A 24,530-nucleotide genomic window follows, 5' to 3' on the forward strand; every position below is an offset into this window, starting at 1 on the left:
ATACACATCATGATATATTGCCAAAATATATTGCCAAAACACATACACATCATGATATATTGCCAAAATATATTGCCAGGTCAAAAATGATGAAACCGATTATCACAATATGGACTTTCAAACAGGTTTCGGATGATGTATTGATATATTGTCCAGCCCTACCAAGATTAAAGGTAAAGGTAAAGGGACCCCTGACCATTAGATCCACTCGTGGCCGACTCTGGGGTTATGGCGCTCATCTCACTTTATTGGCCGAGGGAGCCAACATACAGCTTCCAGGTCATGTGGCCAGCACGACTAAGCCACTTCTGGCAAACCAGAGCAGCACATGGAAACGCCGTTTACCTTCCCACCAGAGCGGTACCTATTTATCTACTTGCACTTTGACGTGCTTTCGAACTGCTAGGTTGGCAGAAGCAGGGACCAAGTAACAGGAGCTCACCCCTTCACGGGGATTCGAACTGCCACCCTTCTGATCTGCAAATCCTAGGCTCTGTGGTTTAACCCACAGCGCCACCCGCATCCCTAGATTACTTGATTCTTTTAAACTGGAGATGCCAGAGATTGAATCTGGGAAACGTTTACATGCAAGGCATGAGTTCTACTACATTCTGGCTTTATCCAACCCCTCTCTTACCCCGTTCTGGCTTATACAGTCATCAGGGAAGACGACATCCAAGACGCCTGGCGTATCAACCACTCCACTCTCCAGCGATGGAGGCTTCTCTACCATGCTCCAAGTGCTGCTTAGGATGGAGCAAAGTGAATGGGAGGAGGAACACATCTGCAGGGTGGAAAAACAAAAGACGTCTCAGGGGTCAGCTCCTCAACGAGAGAGGTGGCACTGTTGAAACTTGGCAAGAAGCTGCCCTCTCCAAGCTGCACCTCCTGCAGTGGTTCTAGGGGGGTCATAGGAGAGACCACAACACCTCTGACCACAAGCCACTTCAAAGGTTAACTGCACAACTGAAATGAACCAACACATAGGCTGCACTCCTATGCTCACTTACTTGGCAGTAAGCCCTAATGAAAACAATTGGGCTTACTTCTGAGTGAACACACACAGGTTTGCGTGGTTCAAAAATATATGTGCGTACGACAGGTAGTGAGGCTCCCTGAAATCACACCATCTTCAACACTCTTGAGCTATTGTTTGTCTATCTTGGGCAGGTGGAGCTGCAACCAGAGCTATTCTGTTACCTAATGGTAGGAAAGCTTCCACTACGGATGGCATGAAGGCACATGACTCAGCTACCTTGCTGAAGCAAAGCAGGTGTGGCTCGAGTTAGGGCCTGGATGGGAGACCACTTTGGCCTGCCACATCAAGTTCCATAGAAGAAAAGCAGGGGAAAGACCCACTTGAATTTGAAGATTGAAAGCTGGTAAAACTGCAAGTTTGCAGTTAAGGGCCTAAGTAACAAATCAAGAGCTTGATGAATTCTCGGCTGCTAGTCTACCTTCAGCCCATCCCCTTAATGTGCAAGGAATTCTGTCCTTCCCTCCTAACTTTATTCCTCTCAAGCCTAAGCTGCCGCGCCTTCCCTCCTTCCAAAATATCCACCTTCTCCCCTTCCTTTCTGCCCAAAGGCTTTCTCCTCTTTTCAAAACGCACCTTCTTGCCTAGGCCCCTGGTGCAATGGCATCGCTGCACCTGAGCCTCAAGGGTGCCAATCTTGCCCTCGGCCTCTGTGAGTCTGCCCAGCAGCTCGTCCCTCTCTTCCTCCAAGGCCCGGACACGCTTGCGGTACTGGTCCTTCTCAATGAGGATTTGGGAGTATTGTAGCTGAACGCCATCTCGGCTCTGGATTGCCTGAAACAAAACACATTCCAGGTGGGGGGTGGTTGACATACCTTGGGCAGGTGGGATTACACGCAGACAGACGCTTTCTTCTGATTTTGTTTTTTGTATACTGTAATGGAGTATACAAATTAAGCAACTTTGCATGCCTCTGTTTATCTTGCACAGCTTATCGGTTCTGCTTTCCATAGCCAAGGGACGGGGACAAGGAGTTACCAAGAACAATAATGCCCCGCCCTTGGCTACCACAAGGTCCTCTTCTGCCAACCAGGTGCCATCTGTATGCATTGGTGTCTTAAGGACTAGAGAGCCTGCTTTCTAGAGAAATTTTGGGTTGCCCCAGAAGCTGAGCTCTGGAGCTCAGTATCATATCCCGCACTTACGAACTACAAATCGCAGACAGGTACGGCAAGGCTCACACTTGGCAGGTAGGGTACAAATCCTCAACTCCCTGCAGCTTCAGGAATAGAGTGGGGGGGGCGTCCTCCGCATGATGGCTTCTAATGGGAGCACCTTCTCACTGGACACTGCTGCCCTAAAGATACTGGTGGACTCCCAATTCCCATCAGCCACAACCAGCATGGCCAATAGTTAAGAATGATAGGAGCTGGAGTTCAACAACAGGTGGGCCACAGGTTCTCTCCACTGTGGCCCAATGCAGTGAGGAGCTTTTCAGCCACTGCCTTATATGGTGACATAGGACTAAGGAGAAGAGGAGGCCACCAAAAAGTTCTCCATTCCAGTTGGCCTCCTCTGCTTCCATATACTTTTATTAGCATGCCTGCTCTCTTCACTAGGTCCATTCCTTCCATTTTGGCTTCTTGATTCTCATGACTAACTACATCAGTACCACTCGTCCTCACCTAGCAACCCAGAATGATAGCAGAGGGATTCTATCTCTTATCAGGGACCCTTACTTCTAGCATAAAGAAGCAGCTCACCTGATCTCTTTCCTTCTCAATCTCCTCTAACTGAGCCAGCACGGTATTCATTCTGTGTTTGTACAGGTCACAGTTCTTCTGCAGAGTTTGGTGCTTCAGCTGGAGATCTTCCTTATCTTGCAGATACTGGAGAGGTGGGATGGGGGAGGTGAGAGAATCCAGAGGGTTACATTTTCAAGGAATATATTTAGGGCTTAAAACTGCTGCAGGTTTAGACCTGCAACCTGTGCAACCAGATCTGTAACACATCAAGTGGGAAAAAAAGAAGGATGCATGTGCAAATAGAGCCAGTGTGGTGTAGTGGTTAAGAGCGGTAGTCACGTAATCTGGGTAACCGGGTTCGCGTCTCCGCTCCTCCACATGCAGCTGCTGGGTGACCTTGGGCCAGTCACACTTCTTTGAAGTCTCTCAGCCTCACTCACCTCACAGAGTGTTTGTTGTGGGGGAGGAAGGGAAAGGAGATTGTTAGCCGCTTTGAGACTCCTGAAGGGGAGTGAAAGGCGGGATATCAAATCCAAACTCTTCTTCTTCTTCTTCTATTTATTGTCACCTCTTTGCAAGCACACACAGCTCAACATACACCAGCTAATGGGACAGAGAGCCTGGCTTCGTGGTAGTAGCTTTGAACAGGGCCAATGTCAGCAGTCAGCATTGATGGGCAGCTGCCAAGAGCCATACCCGGGGATAGCACTTTGGTCCTGTTCCTCTTCTTCCTGGCTACCTCTGTTTGTTCACCTTCCCCTCTCCAAGCAAGTGAACAGCGGCAAGAGCAAAGGAAGGGCAATCAGCAGCATCCACTCATCTTGCCCTCTCCTTCCGGGCAGTGAAGCCCAAGAAGGGTCATGGCACAGGGGAAGAAAATCAGCTTTGAATGCAGATGGTCCCAGGTTCAATCTCAAGCATCTCTGGTACAGCTGACAAGAGACAAGAGACCCCTGTCTGAAACCCCGCAGAGCTGCTGCCACTATGGACAATGCTGAGCTAGATGATGCTATGGCCTGTCTTGGTATCAGGCAGCTGTTTCTGTGAAGCAGACTGGGCTGCGGCCAGAGAGAAGGGGAAGCAAAAGAGCCATAGCGAGGAGGGGACCCACTTAGAGAACGGTGACTCTTGAGAGCAACTTGGTGAAGGGCCCTGCAAAACCTGGCTGAGACATTAAGAACTGAATGCATTCAGACCACAACTGCATCAAAGCTTCCCCCAAAACAGATGCCCAGGGAAGGGACAACTGACCTTATCTCTCAGCTCCTCGGCCCACTGCAGCTCATTTTGCACAGAGTCCAGTTTCTGGCACAGTTCCTGCCGGTCTGCTTGTGCTTCCTTCCAGTCGTGCTCCAGAATGTCTAGAAGGATCCTCTCAGAGCCTGGGACTGGACCTTCACCTGCTACCTAAGCGACAGAAATGCAGAATCACCTGTCTGGTGGGATGAGCAGAATTAGGGATAGCATGATGGACAGAGAGAGAAACAGCAGTCAACACTTGCAGGGTGGCTGTTTTCAGTATCCCCCACTGGGGAATATATGTCATCTATATATACTTTTTTTTGTTTTATAATTTCCCCCACCACAAACTGCAGGCGCCTCTTACAATACAAACTCTACACCATTTTTTATGCCAGGATGCTGGCCTGATCTGGCTGGCTCTTCTTATGTTCTCAATGCTGGGAATTCTAGTTTGGTGACTCCCTATCCACCCCCTCACAGAACTACAAATCCCAAGGTTTTCTGGGGAAAGGAATGAGGGGAGGTCTGCAGGGTGGATGTGCCCTAACAGCTGGTTCACATGTTAGCTCTGTTTGCACGTAACATGCCGGTAGGGATATCCAAGATACTGAATGGAAAATATACCCTCCATCTCAAACTAAAGAACCAAACTGTGAATGATTGAAGCTGTAATGTCAAAATGTCGTAACTAAGCAATGCTTTACGGTTCTTTAGGAACACGGAAAGATGGGGTCACGTCTTGCAAGATAAGAACCTTATAATTTCATGCTTTATGGTCCCTGTTCTTAAACCACTCCAAGTTTAAATTACACAGTTTTAAATGGCAATATCAACATTTTGCTGAGCATGTAATAGATTTATATAACGAACTGATTCTATCCAGATGCTGCCTCCTCACCAATCAATTTATTTTCACATCCCCAAGTTAAATTATGTCCTCTCCTGGTTAAACCTTTCTTCTTTGGGGGCTGGGGGATTGGAAATAATCTCAAACTGAAAATGTGTTTTAAACATTTTTCTCCAGGTTTTGCAAATAAGCTGTGTATCGTGATATAAGGTCGTACAAACAGCATTTAGGGTGGAGAGATAAGAGGTCTGTGATGAAGGATACCTTTTTTAAACAAAACAGGGGGAAACAGTAAAATAATGTGTTCACATACTATCCGTGGGTTAAGATTTTGTAACCCAGATATCAACAGGCAGCTTTCATCTCCTAAACAGTCACAGCGGTTGAAACCACCCATTGGTATTCTACCTACATCTCTAAGCCAACACTAGACGCCTTTCTTTTAAATAGATTTTATTCCTCTTAGCATTTTACTAGCGCTAGAGCCGTGATCCAGCAACAGGCGCACCGAGCTCCATCCTCCATGAGAAGCATTGTGGTCGCCTTGGGTGCAGCGTCAGGGACCAGCCTTGCTGCAGGAGATTTGTCAGTTCAGCACATTTTCTCTTTCGAAACGAATCGTGGGCGGTGCAAGCTCCAGCAAAACAAAGGTGAAATTAGGAGCTTTGAAAACGGTTTATTTGGGGCAGGGGAAAACAAAGGTTCACAAAAAGGCAAGGCACCGCAGCAATGAGAATAGGGCAGCCTTGCTGGTGTCCAACCCTTCGCTTGTTGGAGGGCCACACGTAAAATCAAACATCTAGTTAGACAGCAGAGAGAAGTAGAGGCAACAGAGATGAGGCTAAAGCACTGTGATGGGCAGGTGTCTTGAACCAGGCCTCCCAACAGCCTGCATCCCACAAACATATACCTTCTGCACCACCTCCAGGTGTTGTTAAGACTCCAGCTCCCATCAGCCACAGCCAACATGGCCAAAGGTCAGGGATGATGGGAGCTGTAGTCCAGCAACTGTTTTTGCCCATCCTGAACTATACCAACTGTCCCAGGCCCTTTTGATCTTCAGGTTGCCCTCAGGTCCTGCCGGCAGGCTTCTTGCAGGCATCTGGTTGGCCACTGGGAGAACTAGATGATCCAGCAGGGCTGCGTATTTTAATTTTCCTGGGACCTTCCACATTCAAACCATATGCTCTGCCTTTGAGGTATCCCCGTCAGACTGGAGAAGACATTGCTGGACAGAGAAGAACTTCCTGCATGCAGAGGCTGGCTCTTACCATCCAGGAGAAGCTCAAGTTTCAGCGGTGAGACATTAGATGCAATTCAGTACAGCCCCTCCACGGGTTAGCATTAAACATTTTCAGCAAGTACCTGCAGCCTGCTCTGCAGCTCCTGAAGTGAAGCTATCAGTCTCTGGTTCTCTGCTCGCAACTCACAAATAGTGTCAGCAAGGCCATGATCCTCCACTTCTCTCTGGGGAGCTGTCAATGCCTGCTTCCTAAGTAGGGCGCATTCTTCTTCCAGGCTGCTGACCTTGCATTTCATCTGGTCTACCTGAAATATCGGAAACAAAGGCCACAGCCGCTCAATCCCCTTTTCTTTTCTTTTCTTTTCTTTTCTTTTCTGATTTGATTGATTTGATTGATTGATTGATTGATTGGCAAGCTGCCTTTGAAGGATTAACTTCTTCAAAGTGGTTCACAACACTTTGAAAACATAAAACGATGTAATTACAAATTATAAAGCCGCAGTCTAAAACCCTCAAACCTATCAAGTGATAATAAAGACAAGGGGATGAACTAAGCATGAATGAATCTGAGCAAAGTGAGCTTCTCTCCCCATAACCCATCCTACGATTCTGGGGATTGGGATCAGAACTTCCAGATCAAAAGGGAAGGATGCCAAAACAACCACTTCTCTTTTTAGGACAGGCACTCAATATCTCTGATTAAGAAGAAAGAATGCCAAGAATTAGATAGAAATTGGGACTGATCAGCTATTCCTAATAGCCTTGGGCCATTCTACTGGAGTAAACATCAGGGTCCTATAAGGATGGCCTTCTCCTCGTTCCCAACCTCCGGCCTTCTTTTCATGTTCAATGGCTCTGTCTTTCCCTTTTCCCAAACTGGGGGAGGAGTAGAGTCTTGCCAGATGCCTGGACAGCCTCAGATGCAAAGCAGACGACCAGGGTTGATCTGACAAAGTAGGTTTGCAATTTTTTCTTGATTTTATCTTTTGTAAACTGCTTTGAGGTTTTTTTTAACAAGCAAGTGGTACATAAATTTTATGACATATGTCATATTGTTTGGAAAACAGGCTTGCAAAAACGGGAGGGGGGTTGCTCCTTTGTAAATGAAATTAATATGAAAACAGAAATACTCCAACTTAGGCAGGATCAATCAAGTTATTCTCTCTCTCGGCATGGGGCAGTCAGTGTGGCAGTTGTTGCTGAACTACAACTCCCACCATCCATGACCATTGTTCCAAGTTGGCTGGGTTGACCGTAGTTGTAGTTTGACAACTGGAGGACGGCCCCTTTGGCTATCTCTGCACTAGATCCACATTCCACATTGTTTTCCATAGTGCTGTGACAGAAAGTGCAGAGGTGGTGCAAGATAAACAGGAAGGAGTACAGGATACAGGTAAACAGGGAGGAGCAGTTTAGGTAAACCCAGGAATGAAGATGAAGACGATACCGCAGGGCAACAGGGAGTAAGAGCTCTGTGGCAAGAATCCCAGGAACCAGAAGATTATTATTATTCCAGATAAGAAGTTATTCCAGATAAGTAAAATCAGATCAGAACAGATTAGCTCATAGTGAAACTCTCCTGCCTCGGAGAGAGGAAAGAGGTATGTCAGTTGCTCAAGGTGAATGCCAGGTGACCAAGCTGCAGCCCTATAAACTCCTTCAGGTATTTGGAATGATAAGACTCCTTAGGATGTGGGTTTATCACCCAACCGTTTAAGCTTCCAACCACTTTCTAACCAGCATCTCCTTAGTGGCCTTACAAGGTCAATTAAAGGTCCATTCATGTTTTTATCTCACCTGGAGTACCTACAAATTTCCTGATGAGTCATCAGCTGGGAAGTGATTGGGAGCACAAAAACAATCAGATGACACATCTACATACTAAGCAACAACAGAGGAAATCCTAAGCTTGCCTTGCATGCATAACAACACACAAGCACACACGAAACCTACTATGCTTAAACCACAGTACACCAAACTCTTTATCTGATTAAAACAAACGTGGAAAAGATCAACGTTCTGTCCCATAAACCACAAGGGCAAATAAAGAAGTTTTCATCTCTCTCGTGAGCACACACACACACACACTAAACCATTTCACATGAACACAGGTTTTAGCAACAGCAAATAAGCATGAGGCTTTCTTTAATTGCTGCTACATACTGATATTGCAGATCTGGGCTGGTTTTGCTAGGCTCATATCCTGACTCTGCCATGAGCTCAGCAGAGGGCCTGGGGCAAATTCCTCTCTTCAGCCTCAGCCTCTGCTTCTGTAAAATGGGGGTGACTAGTGGGACTTGCAATAAAATGTTGCAGTGCAAAAATGCTTCTTCTTCTTCAGGGTTCAACACTTCATTCTGTTCCCCTCATCCACCTGGTTTTCTTTATTTCCCACCAGGCAGCCAGCATTTGACAACCACTGATGCAGCTCAGGCAACTGCCGGTAGATTTCAGAGCTTTTTAATACTGGCACCTTTTTTTGGTCACCACACCCCATTCAAAAGGTACTGAATTACAGCTAGAAACATAGAATCAGGAGTGCACTTACAGCGGTTTTCCTTTGCAGCCACAGCTTGAAGTCAAGACACGGCTACAAAGGATGGCTCTTTTCCAGATGCAGCTTGAATTAAAGAGGCTGCAAAGGAAGCATCTTCTTGAAAGCTACAGGTTTAAAGTTGGAACACCTGGCTTCATATCATGTCAGCTGATTGGCAGGTGAGTAGCCCTGCCCAGCTGCCAAAGTGGCCCTTGGAAAGTGAAGGAATTCTGGGTCCAACCTGCCAATCTGATCTAGTTCCCTACCCATGGTATATTTGATAAAACCAACCTTACCCAACTGGGTAGTTTTAAGGGAATTACTGATATAATAATAATAATTAATTAATAATAAATTTATTATTTATACCATGCCCATCTGGCTGGGTTTCCCCAGCCACTCTGGACGGCTTCCAATAAAAGATTGAAATACATTAAAACATCAGTCATTAAAAACCTCCCTAAACAGGGCTGCCTTCAGATGTCTTCTAAACATGAGATAGTTGTTTATTTCTTTGACATCTGATGGGAGGGCATTCCATAGGGTGGGCACCACTACCAAGAAGGCCCTCTGCCTGGTTCTCAATAACAATAATTTATTATTTTACATGAAGCATTTTGAATACTGTGAGCCACTATAAAAAATGTCAAATATCGTAATTTTAATTGCTGTTGGCATCCTATCCTGAACCTTTAGGGACAGAGTGGGAAATGTGGAAATAATAAAAATAATCTATAAGAAGAATGACATGTTATATACATCTTCCATTGCGAATAAGTGAAGGCAGACATACACGAACGTGCCCTAGAGGCAGCCCCTCACTTTCTGATACTTGCATCCTACATGAAAAGATGCTCTGCTATAAACACAAACGAAGCCCCTTTTCAGTTCACTAAAGAGAAGATTAAGAAGTGCCTTAGCCATGGTCTGCGTATTAATGCCTTCCTGGAGCAAATGTGAAAGTAACTACAGGGCTCAGATCTAACCAAGGAAGGCGAGGACTGCCGCCATCAATCATTTTTACGGCGTCATCAATATGCATAGGGCTTTACGGAGCAAAATAGCAGACAGTTGCTTACTCCACAGTGGCCGTGCCGTACAGGGGGACAAGTGGGAGAGATAATAAAAGGAAGGGGAGGACAAGAGGGGAGGGATACAAACACAAGAGAAACCACAAGACAGCAAGCAAACAGGTGTGTACATATGCCTAGATTAACTGAAGGGGGAGTGGGGGGAGAGAGAGCTTTGAGAGGAGCCCAAGAGAATACAAAACTCCCAAGGAGGGACTTGGAAGGTGAGGAAAAGCTGGCTGGGAATATTTGGAACATCAGGAAATGCTATACCTGGTAAGACATATGCCTTGCATGCAGAAGGAAGCAGGTTCAATCCCAGGTGTCTCCAGTTCAAAGGATCAGGTGAGGTGATAGACCAGGCTTAGGCAAATTTGGCCCTCCAGATGTTTTGAGACTACAACTCCCATGATCCCTAGCTAACAGGACCAGTGGTCAGGGATGATGGGAACTGTAGTCCCAAAACATCTGGAGGGCCGAGTTTGCCTATGCCTGTGATAGACCCTTGGCCTGGAGAGCTGCTGCCAGCCAGATCAGACACAATGGGTTGTTTCCAACTCAGTTATACTCAAGGTAAACCCATAGAAATCAGTGAGTTAGTCCTGTTTAGCAATGTCAATGGGTCTACTCTGAGTAGGGCAAGCAGGGGCTACATTCCAAAAATGTCCAAGACTGACAAATAATCTGACTGGGTATAAGACCGCTCCCTACCCCAGTAAACCTCAGCTTAAGAATTATCGTGTTATGAGACTTGCCGGAGAACACAGCTACTTCTCTATAATTCAGAACCTTTTATTTGTACCTGGAGCTTTGTACCTGCTTCATGCAAAAACAGCAGCCTGGATATTCTCTTATGACACCAGTCCTCCAAAACTGATTGCACGACAAAAGTTCACACACCCATAACATAGTGTCATTTGGAAAATATAAGGCGTTCCCCTTCCTGGTACAGTGGTACCTTGGGTTAAGAACTTAATTTGTTTTGGAGGTCCGTTCTTAACCTGAAACTGTTCTTAACCTGAAGTACCACTTTAGCTAATAGGGCCTCCCACTGCCACCGCACCACCATTTCTGTTCTCAGCCTGAAACAAAGTTCTTAACCTGAGGTACTATTTCTGGGTTAGCAGAGTCTGTAACCTGAAGCGTCTGTAACCTGAGGTACCACTGCATATACACTCCTGTGTTTCTTAGAATCCATTGGTGCTGGCATTCATTCCAAATCACTGCATTCCTTTGCCTAATTTCCTCGAGCACTACTCTGGGGAAACTTTTTTAAACCTTCAAACATGAGACAACAGTCAAGCAACTCCCTGGCCTGCCTTCAGAAACCTTTCCCCTATTTCCTTATAAAGGAGTGGCTAGCAGGCCGGGGCCAATGAAACCAAAGCACCTACATCCAGGCAGGCAGTACATCATTAACACAGTGATTCCTGGCACATGGAAGCAGCCTTGGTTTATCTTGTGTATACCTGCTTCCATTGCCCTGTTAACACCTGCATGCATTCACGAATACACCCCACCTCTCTCTTCTCCCCTGCTCTCCATACCCCCAGCTGCAGGTCCCGGCTTCGGAGAACAGCAGCGTTCTTCTCCTCGCACAGGTGGGTGTAGCGCATGGCCAGCATGTAGTTGTCTTCCTTCAGCTTCAGCAGCTCCATGCTGTGGGAGTCCCACTCCTCCTGGAACCTCTGGTAACGTTCCTGCACCTTCTGCAGCTTCTGGAGCTGCTGCTTCAGCTGGGCGCCCTCCTCCTCCAAGGCCCGGTTCTTTGCCTGGAGCCCGTGTTCCTTTTCCAACTGCGCTCTCCGCTGAGCCCTCATCTTCTTCACCTCCATGATCAGGAACTGAGTCAGGCCTTCATGGCCCTCCTCGTCTGGAAAGCAAGAGGATGCTCAGCAAACTGGGCACATGGTGGTTACAGCCAACCATGTTTCCACTCACAGTAGACCCACTGAAATTAATGGGCCTATGTTAGTTAGTGGGTCTACTCTAGGACTCGCTTTGCAGATAACCCATGGACTCTCAAGGGCCATAGCTCAGTAGCAGAGGGCCTGTCTTGTCTGCAAAAAAATTCCCAGAGTCAATATATATGCAGGTACCACTGGGATGAGCCTCCTGCCCAAAAATCAGTATTTCCCAACCTTGGGTCTCCAGCTGTTTATGGACTACAGTTCCCATCATTCCTGACCACTGGTCTTGCTAGCTAGGGAGGATGGGAGTTGTAGTCCAAAATCAGCTGGCAACCCAAGGCTGGGAAACACTGGTGTAGATCAAGAGTGGCCAACCTGATAAGTCTCCGGAGGTTGTGAACGACAACTCCCATCAGCCCCAGCCAGCACGTCCAAAGGTTATGGGAGTTGTAGTTAACATCTGGGAGTTGTAGTTAACATCTGACTGGTAGTCATGTTGGCTACCAATAACGTAGACCAGGGGTTCACAAATTGTGGTCCGTAAGCTTCATACAGGTGGCCCATGGTGTGTCAGTGAAGAACAGGGGGAGCAGCAGATGTGAACAGCGGGCACAGTGCATTTAATATCCATATGGATTTTTATTTTATGTTGTATTTATGGAATTCACACTGTAATACAATACAACATATGAAATAAAAGCAGCAATAACAATGCAATTAAAAATCATGCCGCATCTGTCACAGCACATCACAACTACTGCAACAGGCAGGAGAATCATTAAGTGGTCCACCAAGATCCTCAGCAATTTGCAAGCAGACCACGGGGTGGAGGGAAGTTTAGGAATAATAATTAATAATAATTTATTATTTATACCACACCCATCCGGCTGGGTTTCCGCATCCACTCTGGGTGGTCCCCAACAGAATAGTAAAAGCACAATAAAACATCAGATATTAAAAACTTCCCTAAACAGGGCTGCCTTCAGATGTCTTCTAAATGTCAGATAGTTGTTTATTTCCTTGACATCTGATTGGAGGGTGCCACTACCGAGAAGGCCCTCTGCCTGGTTCCCTGCAACCTCACTTCTCGCAGGGAGGAAACAGCCAGAAGGCCCTTGGAGCTAGACCTCAGTGTCCAGGCTGAACAATTGGGGTGGAGACACTCCTTCAGCTATACTGGACCGAGGCCATTTAAGGCTTTAAAGGTCAGCACCAACACTTTGAATTGTGTACCAGGCCAAATGGAGCAACGGTCCAGCAGGTTGCTATGTTTCTAACCAAGGGCAGTCAAATCACACATTCACAGGATGAACATGTTCACCACACATTGGCTGGCATTTGCAGCAGCAGACAATGCCACATGTGGAGATGTTTCTTTATAAACATACACTGGGCATGTGCCAGGAAGATGCAGTCCAACTGAAGCACCCCACTGCGAGTACACAAACACACATCTCTGCTTCACACTTTGCGGCCGTCACAGAGTGGGAGTTGGGGTGCTGCTCCTGCCCTGCCTTCCCAGATGTGGCACCAGTGCTGCTTGTCAAGAATGGGATGGGGCAGGGAGAGGTGGCGGCAAAGGCAGCGGAAGCACCAGGTTGGCCACCACATGCCCATTTACCCTGCATGTGATTCCCAGGCACTGACCTGACCCTGACCTGCTTCAGCAAGCTGTCGGCCTCCTGTGCAAAGGAGGAGACTTCCACAACTTCTTACCCAGGATCATTGAGCAACGCTGAACTGGCTGCTTCCCCGTCAGCTGGGTGAAATGCTCAGGGTAATAGAACTCCAGGGATTCTAGGAATGCTTCGTAGCCTCTTTTCCCTCGGTTTCGCAAGATATCCATGAGGAGTCCTGCGGAGGAAGACAATAAATAATAGCAACAGAACAAATGTGTGCCACACGATCAGCAGCGAGCCGAACCAAAAACCAAGCAGCTTCAAGTATCCAAAGATACTACTCCAACCTTCTCCCGCTGTCCCAAAACCACGCAGAAGCTGCTGGATCTGGAAGGCTTGAGAGCCCAATTTCATTTCAGTCTCCGTCTCCCTGCGTGAGTCTTAAGCCCCATTTTGTAAAATGGGAACAACAAGAGCATAAATCATAGTGATTGCTGTGTGGGTAAGGCAGAGTGAGGGGGAGAAGGAAAGGAAGAGAAAAAAGCTCTTTTCATATTAAAATGCAATGTGAAGCCATGATAAATAAAAGCAATAAGCCAGGACCGTAGAGACATGTGTCTGGGATCCATTCCTAGATTAGGGCTTTGGGCCAGGACTGCTTTATACAAAGCAAGCCCCCACCCCCAGCGCTGTACCTTCCATGCGAGTTCTGAACTTCTCTCACCTGTCCGATTGCTCTTGCACGGAAACTGGTGGGGACTCAGCACCATCTCTTCATCCTGCTCATCAATCACACGGCACTGGCGGAGGTATGGAGTCAGTTTGGCTGGGTTCAGAGAGCGGGTCAATTTGTGCCGGACACTCTCAATCTTTTCCCACAATGCATCTTCTTCCTCTCCTGCCTCCGAGAGGCTTTCGTTTACTATCTCCTTAGGCCCTAGGGGTGCACAGACAGGGTCATTAAATTTGAACCCGTTGCCCCTTTATGAGCTTTCAGCCAGTCTTCCGTACTCACAATCAGGATGGCTATTTCCCACCCTTTCAGAGCGCGCTCCTGGGTGAATGGAGAATGCCAGCCTTAGGACAACATGGAAGCACATGTCTGTTTGTTGTTCTCCTTTCATTTACAGGGAGCGCAGTGATGTGCTCTTATGTATGCAATATAGAAAAAGTATGGGCATGGATAATGAAGGAATTGGCATTGGACATGATACCAGTTCTTGGGGCGCTTCCAGACAGCCAATTTACCAAGCATTCATTGTTACTTGCTAGCACAGAGGTTAAATGTTGCTGCATCAAAGCGAATAATATTCCATGTTTTCCAGAGCATTCACTCATCACCTTCCTTACTGGGGGGGAAAAAGTCTGACCTTTTGGGGAACCGCAACCACACAACCTGAATTTGCTGGTATGTGGACTGAATCTCACCTGAAAATAGTGACAGCCTCCAAGCAACATTTGACTGCAAAACCAAACCCAAAGGAAGAAACAACCAAGCTGCTGCTGCTGTAGTGACCAGATGCTCCTCCAGACAAACCAGTTTATTCAGCATTCATCCCAACTTGCTTGCTGTTTATTGAGCATGAGGTCCGAAATGTTTGTGGGGTGGTTATACCACAGTGAGTATTCATCCTGACTTCCTTGGAATCATTTAACTCACACTTCTTAGTGTTTTTTCTCATCAGTTTCCTAATTGCAAGACATCTGGGTTTTTTATTTGTTTTTAAGTAGATTTGTTGCACCACTTTAATTACAAAAACCTAAATTTCCAGCATCTGACTGATTTCCTCCTACACACTATTGATGGTCTGGAAGTCGCCCAGAAGCAACAGAGATAATCTCCCTGCCAAAAGGCCTTTACAATGTCTCCTCTTTAGCATCTTTCAAGTCCCTTCTCAAAGCCCACAAAGAAGGCAACCATCTCCAACCTGGTGCCATAGAGCCAAAAACTCCCATTGTGTTATGTGTCCAAAACATCTGGAGGGATCAGGTTGAGGGAAGGCTGGGTTAACCCTTTTGTTCTCATTTCCACCTGAGAACTAAACAGAAAGAACTGCATTTGCTCCCATTCATCTTTGTTACTTTTGCCTACGGTGGCCATCTGCCCTAATTTCCAGAAGACAATCCTCTATCTGAAGGGCAATCAGATGACAAGTCCAGTGGGAAAACAATGAATTATAAGGGAGAGCAGAACCTTGAAATTGCCCATCAGCAACAGGGAGCACCTGAGTGGCAGACCAAGCAGGCACACAGGACACCTGGCCACAATCTTCCTCACTATGGCGAGATGTATAGCTCAGTCGGTAGAGCATGAGACTTTTAATCCCAGGATCGTGGGTTTGAGCCCCGTGTTCGGCAAAAGATCCCTGCATTGCAGGAGACTGGACTAGATAACCCTCATGGTCTCTTCCAACTCAACATGACACCATGAAATTATAGTAAATGATTACTAAATTTGTATCTATATAAATCAGGGTGCCCAAACTTTTTTTTTAAAGAGGGCCAGATTTGATGAAGTGAACATGCATGGGGGCCATCCAAAGTTGTTGAAATAAACTGCCACAGGGTACAGACCAGTGGGCCAGATTAGATCCCCGAAACGGACTTTGGACATGCCTGATATAAATAGATTAGCAGATCCTTGTTTATCCTCTTCAGGTGCTGATGCATTTCATATTTTCCCCTTTTTTACCATGCATTGACATTTAATTACGAAAAGGACACCCTGCTCTTCCTCCCCTGCACCCTTATGGAAATTTTTTTAAGCAGGTGTCTCAATTTTAGTCTATAAACCATCATGTGTATTGATAATGCTGCGTAACAGATAAAAACATGCTGAGACCATAAGGAGAGCCCTGCTGGATCAGGGCCAATGGCCCACCTGGTCCAGAATCCTGCTCTCACAGAGGCCACACCCTGATGTTTATGGGATGTCAGACCTGATTGCATGAACACTCTCCTCCCCAGGTGTGACTCCAAGCAGCTGGCATTCACAAAAGTGGACCTTGTGCAGAAGAAGCAGGAGCCTCGCCTTCTCTGGCACTGCCCACCTTAAGGCAAACCAGAGCACTGTTGCCATCAACTGGCAAGCCAAACCAGCAGGAATGTGAGAGTATTTAAAGCCCCCCCCCCCCGAAAGGAACCAAGTTGATAAATCTGATCGCTCGACGACAAGTAGACATCCCCAACTGTTTGGTAATACGGACACACACAAAACACCTTCTCACAAAGCATTGCCTCCACTCCCTCCCTCCAAAGCTTAAAAATGGCAATCTTTACATGGGCAAAGTCAGCACTCTCCAGGGAACAAAACTGCCATCACGCCATCAAACAGGAGCAAATCCCCAACCTCAGGGCCTCCAAAGCAGCCCAGTATCAACATTGCTCATAACAGCAGGCCTGAACCTGACCTGCAGCTCCCTGGAGCTCCATTTCCCCTGCCTTTTCTAAGAAATTGAAGATTAGAACAAATACGTAATGCAGAGCCCCAGAGTCAAATGTTTGCTTTCCCACGGAAACCTCTTTCAGCAAACACCAGTGTTGTCTGCAAGAACAAGAAACCAAGCCTTTAGTGTTATCAGTCCAATCCTGAGGAATGCTCTGCCCATAGAGATCCAGCAGCCGCCTTCTGTTTCAATCTTTAAATGCCTCCTGAAAACTTTTTGATACCACCAGGCTCATGCAGATGACCAGGAAAGCACCTTCCCATAACTGGAAACTGATGATCTCCAATTACAATTTTTAATGTGGTTCTTTAATATATATTGATATTGCTGTAAAGGTCTTTGATATTTTTATGCTATAGAGGTACAGTGGTACCTCGGCTTAAAAACAGCCCTGTTTACGAACGATTCAGTTTACAAACGTCGCAAAACTGGAAGTAGTGTCCTGGTTTGCAAACTTTACCTTGGTCTAAGAATGGAATCCGAACAGTGGAAGGGCACCGGTGGCGGGAGGCCTCATTAGGTAAAGCGCACCTTGGTTTAAGAATGGTTTCGGTTTAAGAATGGACTTCCAGAACAGATTAAGTTCGTAAACCAAGGTACCACTGTATATGAATATTTTTATAAATAAATAAAATGGACATATGGTACCCAGTAGGCTCCAAGTCATGAACAGAGCTGAATTCCTTAAGTAACTTAAAAGGGAACTTTTACACAACTTATTGTTTGACTTAAAGGCCTAGCTGACCTGTCTGCAAACTTAATATTGGTTTTATAGCACTTTTCATTGTCACAGTTTCTTCCGAGGATCAAGGAATTGAGCTACTGAGAATTTTGTTAAGAAATGTCTTCGCTGCTGCCACTACTAGTACTCTGCAATTCCTAAGAGTGTCTCCACCCCCTGAGTTCAGCTCGGACACTGAGATCCAGCTCCAAGAGCCTTCTGGCATTTCTCTTGTTGCAAGAAGTAAAGTTACAGGGAACCAGGCAGAGGGCCTTCTCGGTAGTGGCACCTGCCCTGTGGATCACTCTCCCATCAGAAGTCAAAGAAATGAACAAACAAACGACTTTCCGAAGACACCTGAAGGCGGGAATGTATTGGGAAGTTTTAAAATTTTGACATCTCACTGTGTTTTTATATTATGTTGGAAGCCATGAAGAGGGGCTGGGGCAACCCAGTCAGATGGGTGGAATACAAGTAATTTATTCCTATTTTTATTATGGTTCCCAGGAAAGAGGAAATGATTGTGAAAGGAATTTATATTCAGCATTACGGCTAGATCTGCAGTCTTCTTACAATGAGGGCCAGTCCATGACATTTTGTTTCCTGAGGTGAAGCACAAGACGGCGTCCCCTTTTATATCCCATGATCAGAGCCAATTGGACAGGCATCTGAATCATACTTCACCACTGGTGATGGGATAGCATCTTCTGTAGCACCAGAGGGCAGCAGGATAGCTTGGGGTGGCAAGCAAAGCATGTGAAACATACAGTGCTGTCCACAGGAGAAGCAGACTGGGTGGTTTTTGTACAGCATCTGCTTTGCATGCAGAAGGCCTCAGGTTCAATCTCTGGTGTCTCCAGTTTGTGCTGGGAATGTTTGCTGTCTGAAATCCCAGACAGCAGCATGTAGTCAGTGTGTAAACAACACTGAGCCAGGTGACTCAACTCAATATAAAGGCAACTTCCTATGCTCCTCTCTCTGCCTAACAGTAGGGCTGGCCCCGCATACAATATTACTAAATACAGTGGTACCTCTGGTTGTGAACGGGATCCATTCCGGAGGCCCATTCGCAACATGAAAAGCCCGCAACCTGAAGACCGTATCTGCGCAGGTGCGCAGCGAGATTTGGCACTTGCGCGCATGCGCGAAGTGCGATTTAGTGCTTGTGCGCATGCGCAAGCGACGAAACCTGGATGTAACCCTTTCCGGTACTTCAGGATCACCATGGGATGCAACCGGAAAAAAATGTAACATGAAGCAAAAGTAACATGAGGTATGACTGTATCTAGACAAAACAGGGATAATGGATTTGGGGGGAACAGCGACTGGTGAGGAGAATTCTAGGCGTCATTCACACAAACACAAGACAGGGGCATTGAGTATTTCACCATGAAGAATTCAAGGTACTGTATTGTCAACATTGCAATCTTTTAAGCGCCAGATGAGGCGCTGTGGAAAATAGGATGCTGGACCCGAAAGGTGCTTGGTCTGATTCAGGAGGGTCTTGCTATGGAACAATGTTCTGAGTAATACAACTTTATACGTTCATCCATTAAGGTCAGCATTCACTCCTTTGTTCTAACATCTCAATAAGCCCATTGGCGGTTGATAAAGATAAGCTAAAGAGATGGCACTGACTGATCCTAGACACACATTCTGTGGTATTAATAGCTGCACAATAGGCTGGCAGCTATTGAGCACCAAAGCTTCCCTTTGAAGTTAAAGAAAGCTGACAAACTACAGTTTGCCTGTGACAGTAAAAGGGGGGAATCCCATCCCTCCTTGAACTAAATGCGAATAAGTGTAGCTCTGTTTCTCCCCATCCCGGCTGATTAAGCAGGGCAGGGCCATTCCAAGGATGAGTCATCAATCTCAGACACACAAATGACCTTCTGAGTCATCAGTCGCAGGTCTTGCCTCTTCCCCCCCAGGGCAGGTAATTCCTACAGTGGCTTCTCTGCCATAAATCCCAAGTGACTTATGGGGTTATATATTTAAGAGAGGAAGGGAGAGGAAGGATGTCTCCACACATACACAACTTCCATATAGAACAACTTCAATCTCAAAATAAGCCAATCAGCTCTGCAGCCCGTTGCACCTCCACTGACCCTACTGGCTTACCTGTCATGCTGAAGAATCACAGGTAGCACCAGCCCAGGATAAAAACTTCCAACTTTGGCGACTGCTTCTGATTTCTCCCTTTTAGTTATGATATGCATCTGTGGGTCATCTCACTTTCCGGGAAGGGTGGATTATTCTAAGTACAGCTGGCAACAGAACAACAAAACCCTGTGTTATTTTCTACAGCAAGGTCCTTCCCTTCTGTTTCATTAACTAATTCTTAATGACATGAAGAATGGTTCTTTTCATCTCCACACACGCAGGCTCCCCCCCTCCCTTTTTCTCTTGCTCTGTCCTCACGCATCTCTCTCCCTGGGATTCCTGTGTGTCCAAAGTACACACAGTAGAAATGCTGCCAGCCCACCACAAATCTCTGAGTCAATCAAAGGGAGGAGAAAACTGTTTTGAAAGTGGCACAGTGATTTTAACTTTTCACTGCCTCCTTAAATAATGCCACTGCTCAAATATTCAGTATGGCCAGGTGCAGCTCAGCGTGGGCTATTGGAGGGATCCAAGGTGGCAAAAGCAGTTTACAGGATTCAAGAGATCTTCATTTAAGCCAGGGGTCTATAGGACTTGCTGCACAATTTAGGGCTCTGCACACACCCACCCCTCTTATTTTGCATCCAGTGCACTCCCATGGCTGGTTTTGAAAAGCAGTATACGCACAACATTAGCCACAATCCATATCTATTCTGTCTGTATCCTGTCATTTCCTATGACATACGGCATTTTGATGCCTTTCATTCCAAACTGGCTTTGATCCAAACTGAGAAAAAAAGAACAACCTAGCTGTATTTTAAGCTGGCAACGTGTGCGCAGCCTAGATCCAGCACTGGGAGAATTTAAAATGAGCATACATCTGACCATGTGCAGACATGCTCCTCCTTCACAAAAATCAATTACAGGTGGCTTCCCACGCACATACTACTAGGACGGATACTGAGGAAGGTGGAGAGTTCAAGCTCTCAGGGCAAGGGGAGTGCCATTCCAAGCAATCTTGGGCCTCACTGCAAAAATTAAATACCACTCACATCACTGTAGATCTATAACTACACACACAATTACTTAAATAACACTATCTCTATGCAGGGGTGTTAGCAAAAAATAAATACAAAAGCCATTTCTCTGTTCCCAGGGATCTAGAAACAGGCGGGGGGGGGCAACGGAGGGAAACAAGAGGCAGGGTTGAAAAGGAAGGAAAGAAACGCGAATATTTCCGATTTACATACTTACATGTAGGATACTTTGCAGTAGGGCTTGGGACCATCAGCCACACACACTCACAATAAGGGTCTCAGGAAACATTCCTGGGTATCACGCACAAAGTGTACCTGCAGGCCTGGCCCCGCACACTCATTCACCGGCTTCCTCTGTGCACCATGAGGACTATCACCTTGAGCTGAGCGGCTCATTAATTCCACAAGGAATCGGGCATCCCCAGGAACAAACTCCCGATCCGGAAGGAGCAGCCGGGGGAGTTGGTCCACTTTGCCCGCTCCGCGCGCGCCCTTTGCCTCCCTCCGCGCCTTCTTCCGTCTTAGCCCCGCACCCGGCCCGCCTCTCGCCCCTGCATACTCTCGACTACTCATCCCCTTGCACACACACGCACGCACACCTGGCGGGAGCAGTCACCAGCCTGGTCCCGGGCCGGAAAGGGGGCCGGGCTATAGGCAGGCAAGGGCAGATTTGCACACTGGCGTTTGAATGGAGGAATTCGCCCTCTGAGCCAAAACAAGTCCCAGCAGCCCCTCCGCCGGCTCAGGAATGCGCGCCGTGTGGATGCCATTCCCCGGGGAGAGACAGGCGCTCGCTCGGGGGGCGGGGAGGACGGCGGCGAAAGGGAGCGAGGGACCCCGAAGCCAAGAGGGTCCGAAAGGATCGGTCCACAAGATCTCTTAGGGAACACATGTGCTTCCTCCCTGCTCGGCCGGTGGCGCGAAGGGGCATTTAGCCATCACGTAACAATGTCTAAATGTTTCACATCTTGTATTATCCTGTAGAGAAGGTCCGTGTTGTTGTTATTCCTTTCTGTGGATTTTTTTTAATTTCTTTTTATTTTTGCGACCTCTTGGCACCGGCAGCGTTCAAGCAAGGGGATTTGTCGCTCAACAGGCCCATCGGATTATAGGAGCAGGTTGCATTTGGTCGTGGTTTTTTGTCTTTTATCCCTCCCATCAGCCCAAAAATGTTTTCAGAGCAGCCCACGGATCTGCCGGGAAGCTTACAATCTTAAAAGACACCACGCGAAAGGCAAATACAGTGGGTTGGAAGGGAGGAGGAAATAAGCGAAGCCGAGTGCAAGGTCTTAGTTACAAGTGCTGTTAGTATTTGTTTATATGCATAATAACAAAGTTTGCCAAAACAGAAAGAAAACCAAAACCAAGGGAAAATATAAAAATAGGGGTGAGAGAAAAGCAGAAAAAAACCATCCGTTCACATTAAAAAGGCAGTCATCAATATGTCCATCTTAATGTAAACATATTAAGCGGTATGTGCTATGCAAATGTCCACACAAAGTTGGCAGTTATAAGAAATCTGTTCAAATGTGCACATCAAATGCACAGTTAAAGCATATGACTCCCCCCCCCCCTTTCCGGGGAAATAAGAATCCTGAGAACTTTAAATAAAAAAAAATTCTTCCAGTAGCACCTTAAAGACCAACTAAGTTAGTTCTTGGTATGAGCTTTCGTGTGCATGCACACTTCTTCAGATACACTGAAACAGAAGTTGCCAGATCCTTCTATATAGTGAGAAGGTGGGGAGGGGTATTCCCACCACCCTTCTGAGTAATACCCCTCCCCACCTTCTCACTATATAGAAGGATCTGGCAACTTCTGTTTCAGTGTATCTGAAGAAGTGTGCATGCACACGAAAGCTCATACCAAGAACTAACTTAGTTGGTCTTTAAGGTGCTACTGGAAGGAAATTTTTTTTATTTTGACTGGCAGACCAACACGGCTACCTATCTGTAACTGAGAACTTTAGTTTTTCGTTCATGGAGATACAGTTCCTAGCTGCCTTGAACTACAGTTCCCAGGATTCCTTTGGGGGAAACCATGTGCTTTAAGTGTGTGTTGGGTGTGCTTTAAATGCATGGTGTAGATCTGCCTTATATAGATGCAATAGTTAAATGTTCTTCTAATGACAAGCTGGGGTGGGAAAAGTCAAGAACAGGAGCCAAAAGTTGCTCAAATGAAGTGGCCTCGCATCATTTCTCATCCTTCCTCTGTTACAACCTGATGTCTTGGCTGTTGCCTGGGTTACAAGAAAGTTATGTGTGATCCAAGAGGTCAGGTGTACTCCCAGGTGTTTGTGGGTGTCACACCTGCCCAGGATCCAGAGTTGCTTTGCGATATTGCAAAGGGATCCTCCGGGTCTTGAGTTGTGATGTGTAGTTCAACCCAATATGTGCATGGCTGCTGTGAAAAAAAGGCAAATTCCATGTTGGGGATCATTAGGAAACATAAAGTCAAATAAATAAAACCGCCAATATCACAATGCCCTTTTATGCCAATCTTTGATTCAAACACACTTTGAATACTTTGTACACTTCCAGACATCACATCTCAAAAAGAATATTGAAAAGTCGCAGAAAAGGGCAACCAGAATGATCAAGGGGCTGGAGCAATTCAATTGCAAGGAAAGGTTACGGTGTTTGGGACTCTTTATCTCAGAAAAAAGGCAAGTAAAGGAGGACAGTAAAAGAGCTGTACAAAATTATGCATGGTTGAGGGAAAGTAGATCCCATAATAGTAACACCTGGAGTCATCCAATTAAGCAGAATATCGGGAGATTCAGGACAGTCGAAAGGAACTACTTGTTTGTACAAAAGGTTGTTAGAACTATAGAATTCTCTACTACAAGATGCTCTGGATTGCTTTAAGAGAGTAAGAATGGCTACTATGATCATACATTATTTCTAGTATCAGAGGCAGTATGCTCTTAAATATCAGTTGCAGGAGAAGACTACGATGCTCAATTCCTACTTTGGGGCTTCCCGTTATCTAATGGCTCACTACTGGTAAAATGGCAGCAGTCTAGAATATACCTTTGGACTGATCATGCAAGACATTTCTTAGGTCCTTATTGCTCTGGATTTGTGGGTGCCCTGACTCCTCCAGGTTTCTGGGTGCCCTGACCCCCTAGATTCCTGGGTGCTGGGGTTTAATCAGTGTGTTGAGAATTATGGTGAGCTGTGTCCTTTTGCAGGAGGTTTTTGGGAAAAGCAAGAAAGGTGGGGCAGAACGCCATGCAGACTGGCAGGGAGAGGCTGCACCCAGAGACCAGGGACCATAGCTGACTTCTTCTCTGGACACAAGCTTTGCTGAAGCTACGAGAGAGGGAACATGAGACACTCTTGAAGTGTAAAGTTCTGCATTCCCTCCGTCAAGGCTCTGGTGTGGGTGGGTGGGTGTGTAAAGAAAACCATACATCATAAAGACACTACAGTCTGCGCTGTGCCTCATTTCAAAGGAAACATGAACCCTGGTTAAGTGCCGAGACCCCTGGAATTTTGCACCACTTGGCAAAGACTGAGGTGGCCTGTAGCGTCTTTTCTCAAGAGATGTGGTGCAGAACTTTTTCCTGGCCTCTTCCCTTTCTGCCTGCTGATTGCTGAAGAAGGCAAGCAATTTCTCCAGAACACCGATTTGGATTGTTGAATGCACTTTTGTAGAGCCGCCAACTTGAAACCTTGGAAAGAAAGAAATCATGGGCATGGGGCGAAGGAGATCTGTTTCTCTTCAAGTGCCAAGTGAATGATGTTACCTGAAAGGTCGCCTGCCCCTGTATAGACCTGAAAGATCGCTTGTCTTAGATCATTTGGGGAAATTCTACCACACCCTACTGCCGAGCTTTCCAAACTTTTCACATTGGTGACACACTTTTTAAACTTGCATCACTTCGCGACACAGTAATTCAGTTTTACTGTCAAGCCGGAGGTTAAACTAACTCCTTGTAGGAGATATGAACACATATTGCGTGACATACCTACACACTGCAGCCAACACACTGACGTGTCGCAACACACAGTTTGGAAAGCTCTGCCCTGC

The 24,530-nt window shown here is 46.4% G+C and overlaps 1 protein-coding gene and 1 long non-coding RNA gene across 4 annotated transcripts in view; one reads left to right on the forward strand and one right to left on the reverse strand.

Moving 5' to 3' along the window:
- CARD10 (caspase recruitment domain family member 10) overlaps nt 1-21,174 on the reverse strand; it is a 42,348-nt gene extending 21,174 nt beyond the window's left edge. The window contains exons 1-10 of one of the 3 annotated variants that reach the window (XM_083462515.1): nt 20,713-21,174; nt 19,477-19,622; nt 13,913-14,125; nt 13,286-13,423; nt 11,207-11,532; nt 6,176-6,358; nt 3,973-4,128; nt 2,740-2,865; nt 1,613-1,810; nt 638-784 (exon numbers count right to left, since the gene is read on the reverse strand). In XM_083462515.1, the coding sequence (XP_083318641.1) occupies nt 638-784; nt 1,613-1,810; nt 2,740-2,865; nt 3,973-4,128; nt 6,176-6,358; nt 11,207-11,532; nt 13,286-13,423; nt 13,913-14,125; nt 19,477-19,483 (1,494 nt within the window). In that variant the 5' untranslated portion in view covers nt 19,484-19,622; nt 20,713-21,174. Of the gene's footprint in view, nt 1-637; nt 785-1,612; nt 1,811-2,739; nt 2,866-3,972; nt 4,129-6,175; nt 6,359-11,206; nt 11,533-13,285; nt 13,424-13,883; nt 14,126-19,476; nt 19,623-20,712 lie in introns of those variants that run through there. The other 2 variants (XM_083462516.1, XM_083462517.1) reach the window with 2 other exon arrangements.
- Nucleotides 21,175-21,490: 316 nt separating this feature from the next.
- LOC310687409 lies at nt 21,491-23,763 on the forward strand. Its single transcript, XR_014516412.1, has 3 exons — nt 21,491-21,738; nt 23,036-23,188; nt 23,714-23,763. It is a non-coding gene; the product is annotated as an uncharacterized lncRNA (long non-coding RNA).
- The last annotated feature ends 767 nt before the right edge of the window (nt 23,764-24,530 follow it).

The sequence above is a fragment of the Podarcis liolepis genome (genome assembly GCF_965112155.1).
Source record: "Podarcis liolepis genome assembly, chromosome: 10".
Taxonomy (NCBI): domain Eukaryota; kingdom Metazoa; phylum Chordata; class Lepidosauria; order Squamata; family Lacertidae; genus Podarcis; species Podarcis liolepis.